Source organism: Haliotis rubra, unplaced genomic scaffold (assembly GCF_003918875.1).
Source record: "Haliotis rubra isolate DU_JTF1 unplaced genomic scaffold, ASM391887v1 Scf781, whole genome shotgun sequence".
NCBI lineage: Eukaryota > Metazoa > Mollusca > Gastropoda > Lepetellida > Haliotidae > Haliotis > Haliotis rubra.
The window spans coordinates 297503-314365 of NW_025767503.1; the positions used below are offsets into that span (position 1 = coordinate 297503).

At 43.7% G+C, this 16863-nt stretch overlaps 1 protein-coding gene across 6 annotated transcripts; it reads left to right on the top strand.

The window, feature by feature from the left end:
• Window positions 1-142: 142 nt before the first annotated feature.
• LOC124260938 (rab-like protein 3) lies at window positions 143-16141 on the top strand. Of its 6 annotated transcripts, none has more exons than XM_046695266.1 (9): window positions 143-364; window positions 647-738; window positions 1639-1756; window positions 2396-2498; window positions 8909-9065; window positions 9218-9289; window positions 9639-9730; window positions 13291-13333; window positions 15657-16141. In XM_046695266.1, exons 1-7 carry the CDS (start codon window positions 319-321, stop codon window positions 9726-9728), a joined length of 678 nt encoding a protein of 225 aa, XP_046551222.1. In that variant the 5' UTR covers window positions 143-318; the 3' UTR covers window positions 9729-9730; window positions 13291-13333; window positions 15657-16141. The 6 variants fall into 6 exon arrangements, with proteins under 6 accessions (XP_046551222.1, XP_046551221.1, XP_046551220.1 ...); XM_046695265.1 differs by having other exon boundaries at window positions 13291-13314; XM_046695269.1 differs by having other exon boundaries at window positions 145-364; window positions 9639-9664.
• The last annotated feature ends 722 nt before the right edge of the window (window positions 16142-16863 follow it).

Consider the following 16863-nt stretch of genomic DNA (forward strand, 5'->3'; position numbering starts at 1 on the left):
TCCAATATACTTTTAAATGTGTGCTACATTTCAGCTGATCAAATTTTTAAACATGCGTACCTATTTTTGTTCTACAAATCTATGCCAATGATATGATCTATTTTTAGATGCCTATATACCATTCACTTTCTCAAGTAACAGATTCATGCTATAACATATCGAAATTGTGCCGTTTTAATCAACCAAAGTGATGTCAGTTTGATACGGTGCCGATTTAGGCTATAGCACAAACTATTTTACGAGACTTTCCGAATGGTACAGCAATAGCTCCTCGCACCGCGGGTACCAACCGAAGCCAGGAAACGGGAAGTAAGCAAGATGGCAGCGATAGACAAAGTTAAAGTTGTGGTAGTCGGCGATTCCGGTAAGTCCACAATGACGAACATGATGGTAGATACTCCCGATATTCTACTCAATGTATTAACCAGGCAATATCAAAAACCTTAAAGGTTGCAGGTGAGCAGAATATTACTGCCACGTCATCAAGAATTACGAATTGTTATAATGTTGAGGGTTATTTCCCTTGGGCTGTCTGCTATTTGATCAAGTGGCCGATCAAGTGAGTTAATGTAGTCCTTTATGTTTGAACAGTATTGTACAATGTTCCCACACAGCTGACATCGATCATAGCTGTTCTTTATTGCAGGTGTGGGTAAAACATCACTTGTCCATTTGATCTGTCACAATGAACCACAATCAAATCCTGCTGCAACAATTGGCTGCTCAGTGGAAGTGAAGGTAACTCTGATTTTTGTTAAGAAAGTGATTAGTTGATCCTGTACCAAAGGTAGTGAGTTGAGGATTGAACACTCTATGGAAATATGTTCCCTTCTCAATATTCCTACTACACATTGAAATGAGGTGAGGTGAGGTGAAATTGGGTTTAACGTCATGCTTGAGAATATTTCGCTCATATGACGACGTGCATGCGTGTGTATGTGTATGTGCGGCTGCTTGTACTAGCCCAGACTTAAGCTGGTTTTATAGTGCTAGCCCAATGAGATACCATGCCGCAGTGAAGCATGAATACCCCACTCAGACACATTATACTGACTCCGAGCCGACCAGTCCTTGATGTACCCATTAATGCCAAGCGCCAGGCAGGGACCAACAAGTACCATATTTTAACGTCTTTTGGTATGACGCGGTCGGGGATCGAACCCGCGGCCTTCCGCTCTCCGGGGCGGACGCTCTAACCACTACACCACGGAGGCGGTCTCACATTGAAATGAGTTGCATGACAAATATTACTCTTGATGATTGATAACACTTGTTGTGATCAGACTAACATGCAGTGATCAGTCTGCAGGAAAAGAGAAAGCAAAGATCTGGAACATGTGTTTTTTGTATGGATACTGCACTGATTCATTTGCATACACAGTGGGAAGTGTGCCATATCTACTCATAGAGTTGGTTAGGTGTGTCTTTTATACCTTAAGTGTATCAAGAAGACTACCATAATTACTTTGATCTGTAGTTGCCCATAACTTCTGAAAGGTATTGACATATCACCATGAATGAAAAGAAGCAAGTGTTTGTTTGCATAGTTATATTCGTTTAAATCATTCTTTCAATGCAGAGTAATATGATGGGAGAAAACGCCATTACATGTACAGACTTATGTTGTTTAATCTTCAGCTTCATGAATACAGAGCAGGACTACCCAATGAGAAAACATACTTTGTTGAACTGTGGGACATCGGGGGGTCAGCTAGTCATCAGAACAGCCGCTCCATCTTCTATAACTCAGTAAACGGTAGGTTACCTAGGTGATGACTTTGTACAGAGTACAAAGTTGTTATTCCCAAACTAATCCTGTTACAGTTTCAGTGGCCTTCCTTGAACCAAGGCTAACTGGTTTAATGTTGTATCATATGGAGACAATTGTTCAGTAATTCTTGCATTGATCAGGGTCTATAGTATGAAGAGAGTGAGTGAGTGAGTTTAGTTTTGCGCTGCTTTTAGCAATATTGCAGCAATATCACAGTGGGGGACACCAGAAATGGGTTTCACACATTGTACCCATGTGGGGAATCAAACCCGGGTTCTCTGCATGACGAGCGAACGGTTAACCACTAGGCTACCCCACCGCCCCTAGCATGAACAGAAGTAACTCAGATAATGGTATTGGAAATACAAGGAATGGTCCCTGATCATCGTCCTTGTTAAGGAAAGTATGCTGCAACTTAGGGGTGCTCTTAATGAATGTGTATATTTACAGGTAAGATGAATAAGGATATGTGATAGTCAACTGTGTTTAACATGGGGTATGAATGTACATGTATACCATGAATAAACTTGGAAAACAGAGCACCTCACACATGACACATCATGAAGTAAATGAAATAATGTTCACAGCATGCAGTAACATGACACTATCTCGATGTTGGCACAGGTATTATTCTAGTCCATGACTTGACAAACAGGAAGTCCCATCAGAATATCAGGAAGTGGCTGTCCGAGGTCCTCAACCGAGACTCCACACAGAAAGGCAACGGGTGAGACATTTGAATCCCTGCCTGCCTGGTGTGGTCTCATAGCATGGATGTCTGCAGATATCTGTAACTGGAACATACCTGGTGTGGTCTCATAGCATGGATGTCTGCAGATATCTGTAACTGGAGCATACCTGGTGTGGTCTCATAGCATGGATGTCTGCAGATATCTGTAACTGGAGCCTGCCTGGTGTGGTCTCATAGCATGGATGTCTGCAGATATCTGTAATTGGAGCATACCTGGTGTGGTCTCATAGCATGGATGTCTGCAGATATCTGTAATTGGAGCATACCTGGTGTGGTCTCATAGCATGGATGTCTGCAGATATCTGTAATTGGAGCCTGCCTGGTGTGGTCTCATAGCATGGATGTCTGCAGATATCTGTAATTGGAGCCTGCCTGGTGTGGTCTCATAGCATGGATGTCTGCAGATATCTGTAACTGGAGCCTGCCTGGTGTGGTCTCATAGCATGGATGTCTGCAGATATCTGTAATTGGAGCATACCTGGTGTGGTCTCATAGCATGGATGTCTGCAGATATCTGTAATTGGAGCAGATATCTGTAACTGGAGCCTGGTGTGGTCTCATAGCATGGATGTCTGCAGATATCTGTAATTGGAGCCTGGTACCTAGCATGGGTGTGGTCTCATAGCATGGATGTCTGCAGATATCTGTAACTGGAGCATACCTGGTGTGGTCTCATGGATGTCTGCAGATATCTGTAACTGGATGGATGTCTGCAGATATCATGGATGTCTGCAGAATCTGTAATAGCATACCTGGTGTGGTCTCATAGCATGGATGTCTGCAGATATCTGTAATGGATGCCTGGTAATTGGAGCATATGTCCAGATATCTGTAATTGGAGCCTGCCTGGTGTGGTCTCATAGCATGGATGTCTGCAGATATCTGTAACTGGAGCACTACCTGGTGTGGTCTCATAGCATGGATGTCTGCAGATATCTGTAACTGGAGCATACCTGGTGTGGTCTCATAGCATGGATGTCTGCAGATATCTGTAATTGGAGCATACCTGGTGTGGTCTCATAGCATGGATGTCTGCAGATATCTGTATGTCTGCAGATATCTGTAACTGGAGCCTGCCTGGTGTGGTCTCATAGCATGGATGTCTGCAGATATGCCTGTGGTCTCATAGCATGGATGTCTGCAGATATCTGCAACTGTGAGCATACCTGGTGTGGTCTCATAGCATGGATGTCTGCAGATATCTGTAACTGGAGCATACCTGGTGTGGTCTCATAGCATGGATGTCTGCAGATATCTGTAACCTGGTGTGGAGCATGGATGTCTGCCTGGTGTGGTCTCATAGCATGGATGTCTGCAGATATCTGTAACTGGAGCATACCTGGTGTGGTCTCATAGCATGGATGTCTGCAGATATCTGTAACTGGAGCATACCTGGTGTGGTCTCATAGCATGGATGTCTGCAGATATTTGTAACTGGAGCCTGCCTGGTGTGGTCTCATAGCATGGATGTCTGCAGATATCTGTGGAAGCATGGATGTCTGCATACCTGGTGTGGTCTCATAGCATGGATGTCTGCAGATATCTGTAACTGGAGCCTGCCTGGTGTGGTCTCATAGCATGGATGTCTGCAGATATCTGTAACTGGAGCATACCTGGTGTGGTCTCATAGCATGGATGTCTGCAGATATCTGTAACTGGAGCATACCTGGTGTGGTCTCATAGCATGGATGTCTGCAGATATCTGTAATTGGAGCCTGCCTGGTGTGGTCTCATAGCATGGATGTCTGCAGATATCTGTAACTGGAGCATACCTGGTGTGGTCTCATAGCATGGATGTCTGCAGATATCTGTAACTGGAGCACACCTGGATGTGTGGTCTCTAGATAGCATGGATGTCTGCAGATATCTGTCTCATAGCATGGAGCCTGCCTGGTGTGTGGTCTCATAGCATGGATGTCTGCAGATATCTGTAATGTAATTGGAGCATACCTGGTGTGGTCTCATAGCATGGATGTCTGCAGATATCTGTAATTGGAGCATGCCTGGTGTGGTCTCATAGCATGGATGTCTCTGGAGCATACCTATCATAGCATGGATGTCTGCAGATATTTAGACTGGAGCCTGCCTGGTGTGGTCTCATAGCATGGATGATATCTGCAGATACCTGGTGTGGTCTCATAGCATGGATGTCTGCAGATAGCATACCTGGTGTGGTCTCATAGCATGGATGTCTGCAGATATCTGTAATTGGAGCATACCTGGTGTGGTCTCATAGCATGGATGTCTGCAGATATCTGTAATTGGAGCCTGCCTGGTGTGGTCTCATAGCATGGATGTCTGCAGATATCTGTAATTGGAGCATACCTGGTGTGGGCATGGATGTCTGCAGATATCTGTAATTGGAGCATACCTGGATGTCTCATAGCATGGATGTCTGCAGATATCTGTAATTGGAGCATACCTGGTGTGGTCTCATAGCATGGATGTCTGCAGATATCTGTAACTGGAGCATACCTGGTGTGGTCTCATAGCATGGATGTCTGCAGATATCTGTAATTGGAGCATACCTGGTGTGGTCTCATAGCATGGATGTCTGCAGCCTGCCTGGTGTGGTCTCATAGCATGGATGTCTGCAGATATCTGTAATTGGAGCATACCTGGTGTGGTCTCATAGCATGGATGTCTGCAGATATCTGATATCTGTGGAGCATACCTGGTGTGGTCTCATGGATGTCTGCAGATATCTGTAGTGGAGCATACCTGGTGTGGTCTCATGGATGTCTGCAGATATCTGTAATTGGAGCATACCTGGTGTGGTCTCATAGCATGGATGTCTGCAGATATTTGTAACTGGAGCATACCTGGTGTGGTCTCATAGCATGGATGTCTGCAGATATCTGTAATTGTACCTGGTGTGGTCTCTGATGTCTGCAGATATCCTGGTGTGTGGTCTCATAGCATGGATGTCTGCAGATATCTGTAACTGGAGCATACCTGGTGTGGTCTCATAGCATGGATGTCTGCAGATATTTGTCTGGAGCCTGCCTGGTGTGGTCTCACCATGGATGTGGTCTCATAGCATGGATGTCTCATAGCAGATATCTGCAGAATCTGTAACTGGAGCATACCTGGTGTGGTCTCATAGCATGGATGTCTGCAGATATCTGTAATTGTCTGCAGAGCCTGCCTGGTGTGGTCTCATAGCATGGATGTTCGCAGATATCTGTAATTGGAGCACATACCTGGTGTGGTCTCATAGCATGGATGTCTGCAGATATCTGTAACTGGAGCATACCTGGTGTGGTCTCCTGGTGTGGTCTCATAGCATGGATGTCTGCAGATATCTGTAATTGGAGCATACCTGGTGTGGTCTCATAGCATGGATGTCTGCAGATATCTGTAATTGGAGCCTGCCTGGTGTGGTCTCATAGCATGGATGTCTGCAGATATCTGTAATTGGAGCCTGCCTGGTGTGGTCTCATAGCATGGATGTCTGCAGATATCTGTAATTGGAGCATACCTGGTGTGGTCTCATAGCATGGATGTCTGCAGATATCTGTAACTGGAGCACCTGGTGTGGTCTCATGGATGCAGATGTCTGGAGCAGATATCTGTAATTGGAGCCTGCCTGGTGTGGTCTCATAGCATGGATGTCTGCAGATATCTGTAATTTGAGCCTACCTGGTGTGGTCTCATAGCATGGATGTCTGCAGATATCTGTACTGGAGCCTGCCTGGTGTGGTCTCATAGCATGGATGTCTGCAGATATCTGTAACTGGAGCATACCTGTGTGGTCTCATAGCATGGATGTCTGCTTGGAGCATAGCATGGATGTCTGCAGATATCTGTAACTGGAGCATACCTGGTGTGGTCTCATAGCATGGATGTCTGCAGATATCTGTAATTAGAGCATACCTGGTGTGGTCTCATAGCATGGATGTCTGCAGATATCTGCCTGGAGTGTGGTCTCATAGCATGGATGTCTGCAGATATCTGTAATTGGAGCATACCTGGTGTGGTCTCATAGCATGGATGTCTGCAGATATCTGTAACTGGAGCATGCCTGGTGTGGTCTCATAGCATGGATGTCTGCAGATATCTGTAATTGGAGCATACCTGGTGTGGTCTCATAGCATGGATGTCTGCAGATATCTGTAATTGGAGCATACCTGGTGTGGTCTCATAGCATGGATGTCTGCAGATATCTGTAACTGGAGCATACCTGGTGTGGTCTCATAGCATGGATGTCTGCAGATATCTGTAATTGGAGCATACCTGGTGTGGTCTCATAGCATGGATGTCTGCAGATATCTGTAATTGGAGCCTGCCTGGTGTGGTCTCATAGCATGGATGTCTGCAGATATCTGTAATTGGAGCATACCTGGTGTGGTCTCATAGCATGGATGCCTGCCTGGTGCAGATATCTGTAACTGGAGCCTGCCTGGTGTGGTCTCATAGCATGGATGTCTGCAGATATCTGTAACTGGAGCATACCTGGTGTGGTCTCATAGCATGGATGTCTGCAGATATCTGTAACTGGAGCATACCTGGTGTGGTCTCATAGCATGGATGTCTGCAGATATCTGTAATTGGAGCATACCTGGTGTGGTCTCATAGCATGGATGTCTGCAGATATCTGTAACTGGAGCCTGCCTGGTGTGGTCTCATAGCATGGATGTCTGCAGATATCTGTAATTGGAGATATCTGTAATTGGAGCCTGCCTGGTGTGGTCTCATAGCATGGATGTCTGCAGATATCTGTAATTAGAGCATACCCAGCATGGATGTGGTCTCATAGCATGGATGTCTGCAGATATCTGTAATTGGAGCATACCTGGTGTGGTCTCATAGCATGGATGTCTGCAGATATCTGTAATTGGAGCATGCCTGGTGTGGTCTCATAGCATGGATGTCTGCAGATATCTGTAACTGGAGCATACCTGGTGTGGTCTCATAGCATGGATGTCTGCAGATATCTGTAATTGGAGCATGCCTGGTGTGGTCTCATAGCATGGATGTCTGCAGATATCTGTAACTGGAGCATACCTGGTGTGGTCTCATAGCATGGATGTCTGCAGATATCTGTAATTGGAGCATGCCTGGTGTGGTCTCATAGCATGGATGTCTGCAGATATCTGTAATGGAGCCTGCCTGGTGTGGTCTCATAGCATGGATGCATGCAGATGTGGAGCTACCTGGTGTGGTCTCAGCATGGATGTCTGCAGATATCTGTGGAGCCTACCTGGTGTGGTCTCATAGCATGGATGTCTGCAGATATCTGTAATTGGAGCATACCTGGTGTGGTCTCATAGCATGGATGTCTGCAGATATCTGTAACTGGAGCATACCTGGTGTGGTCTCATAGCATGGATGTCTGCAGATATCTGTAATTGAGCCTGCCTGGAGCCATGCCTGGTGTGGTCTCATAGCATGGATGTCTGCAGATATAATTGGAGCCTGCCTGGTGTGGTCTCATAGCATGGATGTCTGCAGATATCTGTAACTGGAGCATACCTGGTGTGGTCTCATAGCATGGATGTCTGCAGATATCTGTAATTGGAGCCTGCCTGGTGTGGTCTCATAGCATGGATGTCTGCAGATATCTGTAATTGGAGCATACCTGGTGTGGTCTCATAGCATGGATGTCTGCAGATATCTGTAATTGGAGCCTGCCTGGTGTGGTCTCATAGCATGGATGTCTGCAGATATCTGTAATTGGAGCCTGCCTGGTGTGGTCTCATAGCATGGATGTCTGCAGATATCTGTAATTGGAGCATACCTGGTGTGGTCTCATAGCATGGATGTCTGCAGATATCTGTAATTGGAGCCTGCCTGGTGTGGTCTCATAGCATGGATGTCTGCAGATATCTGTAACTGGAGCATACCTGGTGTGGTCTCTTAACATGGATACCTGGTGTGGTCTCATAGCATGGATGTCTGCAGATATCTGTAACTGGAGCATACCTGGTGTGGTCTCATAGCATGGATGTCTGCAGATATTTGTAATTGGAGCCTGCCTGGTGTGGTCTCATAGCATGGATGTCTGCAGATATTTGTAACTGGAGCCTGCCTGGTGTGGTCTCATAGCATGGATGGCCGGGTGTTTGAACTCCCAACAACACAGGAGTGGTCACAGGATCACAGGATGTTCAAAGTGTAGCACCTTGATCAACTTTTAGATCAATCTGTAGGGAATCTTTGTAGATGGCTCCTACTATAACCAAAAGTTTAGTTGACAGTTGGGATGTTAAGTAACTGATGATAGAACTATTTTTGTTCACTATTGCTTAATTTCTAAAATATTTGAACTTGATTTGTATGGTTTTGATAAGCACCTGCCATACAGTCTTTGTCAATCTTCTTAGGGCCCAGGACTCTTGTTACAGTGACTATGGTACTTACATCAGCTGAACATCACATTTCAGGTATGAGTTTGACCCTGAGCAGTTTGCTGGGAACCAGATCCCAATACTGGTGGTAGGCAGCAAGGCCGACCTCGCCCAGAGTCTCCGCGAGGACACACGCACCTATGATAAATACTCGTCTATAGCCGAGGAATGTGGAGCCGATGAGCTGAACCTGGTAGGTGGCGCTGCATGCTTGAGGCAAAAGATACATGTCTTATTTCTATAGGACGTGACAGTTGTACCAGGTGTAATTGACAGAAGAATCATTATCATAAACTTATGGCACAACCAGATTATTATGTGATCAAGAATATTTGTGGGTTTCAGGATTGTATGCAAGTAAAGTATTTAGCCCCAGGCACAACAAATGCAGTGAAGCTGACCAAATTTTTTGATAGGGTAAGTTGAAATTAAAAAATTATGATATACACTATATATGTGTATTTCTCACGAAACGTTAAAGTGCATTGTATAAAAGATTAGTAGTAGTGTTATCTTTTATAAGTTTGGATGGATCCATGTGCCAGTACTAATTCCACGTTCAGGGTTTGGTGTACAGAGATGAACTTGGTCAGTTTACCCCCAGGAAATATGAAGTGGAAAGTTGCAGAGGGAGGCTGCAAATAATTGATAATTCATCCGTTGACCTTTTGTCATTAATTATCAGTCTAAAATCATTGTTTATACTTTTACGTTTTTTGGTATAATTGCCGCTATCCATGTAGTTTGTTATGATTTGTGTTTCCAGACGATCGAGCGGCGTGCGGCAATCAGGTCAGTGGTAACCGAGCAGCCTATGACTTTGCTGAGTGATAGATTCTGTCTCATTAACCAGTAACAGTAAGACAGCTATTGGAATATTGGCTCCCGGTGCTGGGCCCCTAGAACCTTTCTCACCTGTCCCCCTCCCTGGAGAAATGATTGACAGCTCTCTATTGTTGTAGTGGTAGATGTACAGGTGTCTCTACTGTGGTAGATGTACAGGTGTCTCTACTGTGGTAGATGTACAGGTGTCTCTACTGTGGTAGATGTACAGGTGTCTCTACTGTGATAGATGTACAGGTGTCTCTACTGTGGTAGATGTACAGGTGTCTCTACTGTGGTAGATGTACAGGTGTCTCTACTGTGGTAGATGTACAGGTGTCTCTACTGTGGTAGATGTACAGGTGTCTCTCTACTGTGGTAGATGTACAGGTGTCTCTACTGTGGTAGATGTACAGGTGTCTCTACTGTGGTAGATGTACAGGTGTCTCTACTGTGGTAGATGTACAGGTGTCTCTACTGTGGTAGATGTACAGGTGTCTCTCTACTGTGGTAGATGTACAGGTGTCTCTACTGTGGTAGATGTACAGGTGTCTCTACTGTGGTAGATGTACAGGTGTCTCTCTACTGTGGTAGATGTACAGGTGTCTCTACTGTGGTAGATGTACAGGTGTCTCTACTGTGGTAGATGTACAGGTGTCTCTACTGTGGTAGATGTACAGGTGTCTCTACTGTGGTAGATGTACAGGTGTCTCTACTGTGGTAGATGTACAGGTGTCTCTACTGTGGTAGATGTACAGGTGTCTCTACTGTGGTAGATGTACAGGTGTCTCTACTGTGGTAGATGTACAGGTGTCTCTGTGGTAGATGTACACAGGTGTACTGGTAGATGTACAGGTGTCTCTACTGTGGTAGATGTACAGGTGTCTCTACTGTGGTAGATGTACAGGTGTCTCTACTGTGGTAGATGTACAGGTGTCTCTACTGTGGTAGATGTACAGGTGTCTCTACTGTGGTAGATGTACAGGTGTCTCTACTGTGGTAGATGTACAGGTGTCTCTACTGTGGTAGATGTACAGGTGTCTCTCACTGTAGATAGATGTACAGGTGTCTCTACTGTGGTAGATGTACTGTGGTAGATGTACAGGTGTCTCTACTGTGGTAGATGTACAGGTGTCTCTACTGTGGTAGATGTACAGGTGTCTCTCTACTGTGGTAGATGTACAGGTGTCTCTACTGTGGTAGATGTACAGGTGTCTCTACTGTGGTAGATGTACAGGTGTCTCTACTGTGGTAGATGTACAGGTGTCTCTACTGTGATAGATGTACAGGTGTCTCTACTGTGGTAGATGTACAGGTGTCTCTACTGTGGTAGATGTACAGGTGTCTCTACTGTGGTAGATGTACAGGTGTCTCTACTGTGGTAGATGTACAGGTGTCTCTACTGTGGTAGATGTACAGGTGTCTCTACTGTGGTGCACAGGTGTCTCTACTGTGGTAGATGTACAGGTGTCTCTACTGTGGTAGATGTACAGGTGTCTCTACTGTGGTAGATGTACAGGTGTCTCTACTGTGGTAGATGTACAGGTGTCTCTACTGTGGTAGATGTACAGGTGTCTCTACTGTGGTAGATGTACAGGTGTCTCTACTGTGGTAGATGTACAGGTGTCTCTACTGTGGTAGAGGTACAGGTGTCTCTACTGTGGTAGATGTACAGGTGTCTCTACTGTGGTAGATGTACAGGTGTCTCTACTGTGGTAGATGTACAGGTGTCTCTACTGTGGTAGATGTACAGGTGTCTCTACTGTGGTAGATGTACAGGTGTCTCTACTGTGGTAGATGTACAGGTGTCTCTACTGTGGTAGATGTACAGGTGTCTCTACTGTGATAGATGTGGTAGATGTACAGGTGTCTCTACTGTGGTAGATGTACAGGTGTCTCTACTGTGGTAGATGTACAGGTGTCTCTACTGTGATAGATGTACAGGTGTCTCTACTGTGGTAGATGTACAGGTGTCTCTACTGTGGTAGATGTACAGGTGTCTCTACTGTGGTAGATGTACAGGTGTCTCTACTGTGATAGAGGTACAGGTATCTCTTTGTGGTAGATGTACAGTTGTATCTGTAGTGGTATTGGTAGATGTACAGTTGTCCCCACTTTGGTAATGGTAGATAATCTGGTATTGGAAACCACAGCCTGATATTTGAATCCACAGCCTGGTGTTTGAAACCACAGCCTGGTACTTGAAATCAGTCTGATATTTGAAACCACAGCCTGATATTTGAAACCACAGCCCTGATATTTGAAACCACAGCCTGATATTTGAAACCACAGCCTGATATTTGAAACCACAGCCTGATATTTGAAACCACAGCTTGGTATTTGAAACCACAGCCTGGTGTTGAAACCACAGCCTGGTGTTTGAAACCACGCACTGGTATTTGAGACCGGCTGAAAATACTGAAAAACGATTTGCTGTGTTGTTGCTAAAGTTTCAAATAACAATGGACACAGTAGGAACTGAACGTAGAAATCCCATTGAAATGTACATTGTCATTAATGTTTGAATCTGTACATATATATTGGAGACATGTAATTGCATATGGATTAAGGATGTTGCAACTCATTGAGGCATTAACACATTTAGTCCTGCCAAGTGATGCGCGACACACACACCAATATACCAATTTATGTTTACTGATCTGTTTTGAAGCTGTACAGTGAAACCTGTGTAAACCGGCACCCCAAGGGACCCAAATAAAATGCCGGTTTAGACAGGGTGCCGGATTAGACAGTGACGATCATTTTCGAACATGGCTGCCATTTACCCTCACTAATCACTTTATTCCTGATTATCTAGCGTGCCGAGAGGAGTGTATTGGATTAAGGGACCTTGATTGGACTGCTCATACCCGTGCTTGCTAAGAGCGTTTTATTCAATGCGCAATCACATGCGTGACAAGAGGATTAATTAGTGTATTGGATTATGGGCCCTTGATTGGACTGATCATAATCATGCCGGTTTAGACAAATGTTAATTACAGTTAAAATTGCTTGTTGGGACCGGAAAGTCGTGCCGGAATACGGAATACACAGGTGCCCGATTAGACAATGTTTTAATAATCATAATATCTTTGTAAAATGGCAGGACCAAAATTTTATGCTAGTTTTGACAGTGTGCCGGATTAGACAGGTGCTGGTGTTGGCAGGTTTCACTGTATTTGTTTTTAGTAAGTGATATTTAGGTTTTGTGATGTCACTCACTGATGGCTAGACGGGGCTAGTATTACTTGACCTCCAAATATTCTTATTCTGACAGCATGATATGAGGACACGACTAATTTTAGTACAACTAAGACTGGTTGGTTTCCATGGCAAGATGGAACAGGTTATGTTTGTGCAATGCAGCAAAAGTCTGCTATCGTGATTAGGATCGTAACACGAATCAAGTATTGTGATGCATGTCATGACTCTGAATAAAGATATACATTGTATATGTGTAAATGTCCAAACTGAGAACAATGAACTGATTGTGAACGGTAACAGATGGTGTAAAGTGTTTTATTAATGATGTAAAGTATATAATCAATGATGTAAAGTGCAAGAGGGCACTGAGATGAGTAACTGTGTCTGTGCAGGAGGTGGGCGAGGAGGACCTCGAGGTAATTACCTGAGCGTTGTGTGAGCACCTTGACATTTTCTCACCCTGGGTTCTGGCATGTTGTCATTGGTCTTGCATCCTTATATCCGTGTGTTACATATCTGGGGAAGGGTTCACCGTCACAATGAGCAGCCATGACAGTGGTGCTACAGAAACAGTGTATGCAACTAGTTGTAGGACAATATTATCATAGACTGGAACAGTTTGCAATTTATTAAAATAATGTAAAAAATGTTTCATGTGTCCCTTTAAACAAATAAATAAAATGCAGCAGTAATATTTTTTTTAGATATTTGAGCATAGACAAGTTTCAAATGTTGATGTTTCACTGAGGTGTGTTTGGAATATACTTGGATTGTACTTTCTATATGTTCATGCCGAAGACAGGGACAGCTCACAGTGATAAGATGTTTATATGTTTGAGTCAGGTGTAATCACTGATGCTGTGTCATGTGTCAGTGTGTGTCATTTTAGTATGTGTCTGTGTCATTTTAGTATGTGTCATGTGTCAGTGTGTTGTATGTTCATGTGTCAAGTGTGTGTCAGTGTAAGTCATGTTAGTATGTGTCAGTGTGTCATATGTTGGTATGTGTCATTGTGTCGTATGTTCAGTATGTGTCAGTGTGTCATGTTAGTATGTGTCAGTGTGTCATGTTAGTATGTGTCAGTGTGTCATATGTCAGTGTGTGTCATGTTAGTATGTGTCATTGTCATATGTTAGTATGTGTCAGCGTGTGTCATGTGATATTTTGTATCAGTGTGTCGTATGTGAGTGGGTGTTTTACGTCAGTGTGTTGTATGTCAGTGGGTGTTTAACGTCAGTGTGTTGTACGTCAGTGTGTTTTACGTCAGTGTGTCGTATGTCAGTGGGTGTTTAACGTCAGTGTGTTGTATGTCAGTGGGTGTTTAACGTCAGTGTGTCGTATGTCAGTGGGTGTTTTACGTCAGTGTGTTGTATGTCAGTGGGTGTTTTATGTCAGTGTGTTGTATGTCAGTGGGTGTTTTACGTCAGTGTGTTGTATGCAGTGGGTGTTTAACGTCAGTGTGTTGTATGTCAGTGGGTGTTTTACGTCAGTGTGTTGTATGTCAGTGAGTGTTTTACGTCAGTGTGTTGTATGTCAGTGTGTGTTTTACGTCAGTGTGTTGTATGTCAGTGAGTGTTTTACGTCAGTGTGTCGTATGTCAGTGTTTCAGTGTCAGTGTCAGTGAGTGTCAGTGTTTTATGTCAGTGTGTCGTATGTCAGTGTTTTATGTCAGTGTTTACGTCAGTGTTTTCGTCAGTGTGTCATGTCAGTGTTTTACGTCAGTGTGTTGTATGTCAGTGAGTTTTTTACGTCAGTGTGTTGTATGTCAGTGTGTCGTATGTCAGTGTATGTTATCTGTCAGTGTATGTCTGTGTCATATGCCAGTGTATGTCAATATGTGAGAATGTGGGTGTGTATGTAATTGAGATCATGGGTTTGTTTCCCTCCTCACATTTCACTTTTATAACAAGTTTTTGAGTGGTGCCTGCATTACTAAATTGAGCATCTCTTCAGAATGTTTTTCTTCCCAAGCTAGTGAGATATATTTTGCTATTTTATTGTTTGCAATAATCTGACTAAGATGTGAATTTAGTTTCACTCATTTCCATCTGTAGATACCGCTTGAAGTATTCTCGTCTTAGTTTGTACTCATCACATTTATTCCAGTGCAATTTATTATTATTTTATTCAAGTTTGTTCTCCGATATTCCACCTCTCTCTTGTGTATTGTCTTTTCCTTGGTGGCAGTAATCTCCCTTGACAGGGATGACGGTGGGAGGCTTCTCATACTCTGGTTCTTGTAATGCTGTATAACGAGTGTGTGTTAGGGCCTATTTCTATCTTTTTCATCCTTAATATTGTGGAAGACTGAGGATTTAATTTGATAATACAGTAACTGTTAGATTAAAAATTTATCCTAAAGTCATTAAAAAATTTAAAAAGAATTGTTTTCAGGCTTCCTCTGAGTTTCAAATCTTTAAAACAAAATCTTTAAATATATGTTGAAACTAATATACATGTTTCAAGTTGACAAATGCTCTACCCAGTGTCTCAGTTGTTGTCTTCCTTTAACTTTAGTGCAGGCCCATCCATAAAACAAACATTTAACTGGCCTGGCCTAATGAGTATAAACACCTCAACCCTCATTCAGCACTACTTCATATAGCTAGATCAGGATATATTGTCAGGACATGTGTTCCATGCTAAACATGTGATGGACATTTCAAGCTATGTTGACTGTTGTCATTTTTATTTATTCAGTCAAGTGTGTGTATATTTCAAACATTAATTGATATGTCTTGATATTTCTTTTTTTCAGGGCCATATAAGTCCAAATCAGGATAGGAGACGGTTTTGGAAAAATTCCCATGTGGACTGAGAGCTATGATGGAAGTGTTAAAACTTGATCAGTGTTTGGACCTGCAGACAGTCTGTGCATGCAGGGGTGGTGAAGTCACCATTGACCAGCAAACGCTGCTGACAATTCTGCCACAGTGACAACATTCCTCATACCCTGTGTGACACTGAATAGAATATGTGATACAGCAGTCAGAGCCTATGTCACCCAGGATACTGTGTGAACCAGCCCCATCAGCTGAGATTTGGGATCCTGCTCAAGACAGAGTTATCCTCTGATATTCTCCATCGGTCTGGGAACAACCATTTACAATCTTAATCTGTTGGTGGAACAGCAGCATTGCACAGTTATTTCAAACTCTAACATTTGATTGAAGATTGTTATGCTTTAGTCAAAGTCATCATGATGTATATATTTGAACTATAAATATTATATTGTACAGGAAACCAAATGTGTTCAGTTTTCAGTGTCTGGCATTGTCAAATGACTGACATTAGTCAGATCAGGTGATTTGTTGTGGAGGATGCTGAAGGCATACTGGCCTGCCTGAACACTGGTCAGATAACAATGGCAGTATCATTTCTTAAAACAAGTACACCTATTCTCACCACACAGCTCAGTTCTTATTCCAGCAGGTACCTGTTGTCCATTAGACAGCAGGTGCCTGTTGTTATCCATTAGAGAGCGGGTGTCTGTTGTCCGTTAGAGAGCAGGTGCCTGTTGTTATCCATTAGAGAGCGGGTGTCTGTTGTTGTCCATTAGACAGAAAGTGTCTTTTGTCCATTAGAGAGTGGGTGCCTGTTGTTGTCCATTAGACAGTAGGTGTCTGTTGTTGTCCATTAGACAGCAGGTGTCTGTTGTCCATTAGAGAGCGGGTGCCTGTTGTCCATTAGAGAGCTTTTGGTGCCTGTTGTTGTCCATTAGAGAGCCGGGTGTCTGTTGTCCATTAGAGAGCAGGTGTCTGTTGTCCATTAGAGAGCGGGTGCCTGTTGTCCATTAGAGAGCAGGTGTCTGTTGTTGTCCATTAGAGAGCAGGTGTCTGTTGTCCATTAGACAGCAGGTGTCTGTTGTCCATTAGACAGCAGGTGTCTGTTGTCCATTAGAGAGCAGGTGTCTGTTGTTGTCCATTAGAGAGCGGGTGTCTGTTGTCCATTAGATGGCAGGTGTC

Excerpts from the sequence above, each read along its gene's own strand:
- LOC124260938 (XM_046695266.1), top strand. The coding sequence starts at position 319 with ATGGCAGCGATAGACAAAGTTAAAGTTGTGGTAGTCGGCGATTCCG. Across the intron at positions 9,066-9,217 it reads GAGCCGATGAGCTGAACCTG|GATTGTATGCAAGTAAAGTA; the intron begins GTAGGTGGCGCT and ends TGTGGGTTTCAG. Across the intron at positions 9,290-9,638 it reads TGACCAAATTTTTTGATAGG|ACGATCGAGCGGCGTGCGGC; the intron begins GTAAGTTGAAAT and ends TTGTGTTTCCAG.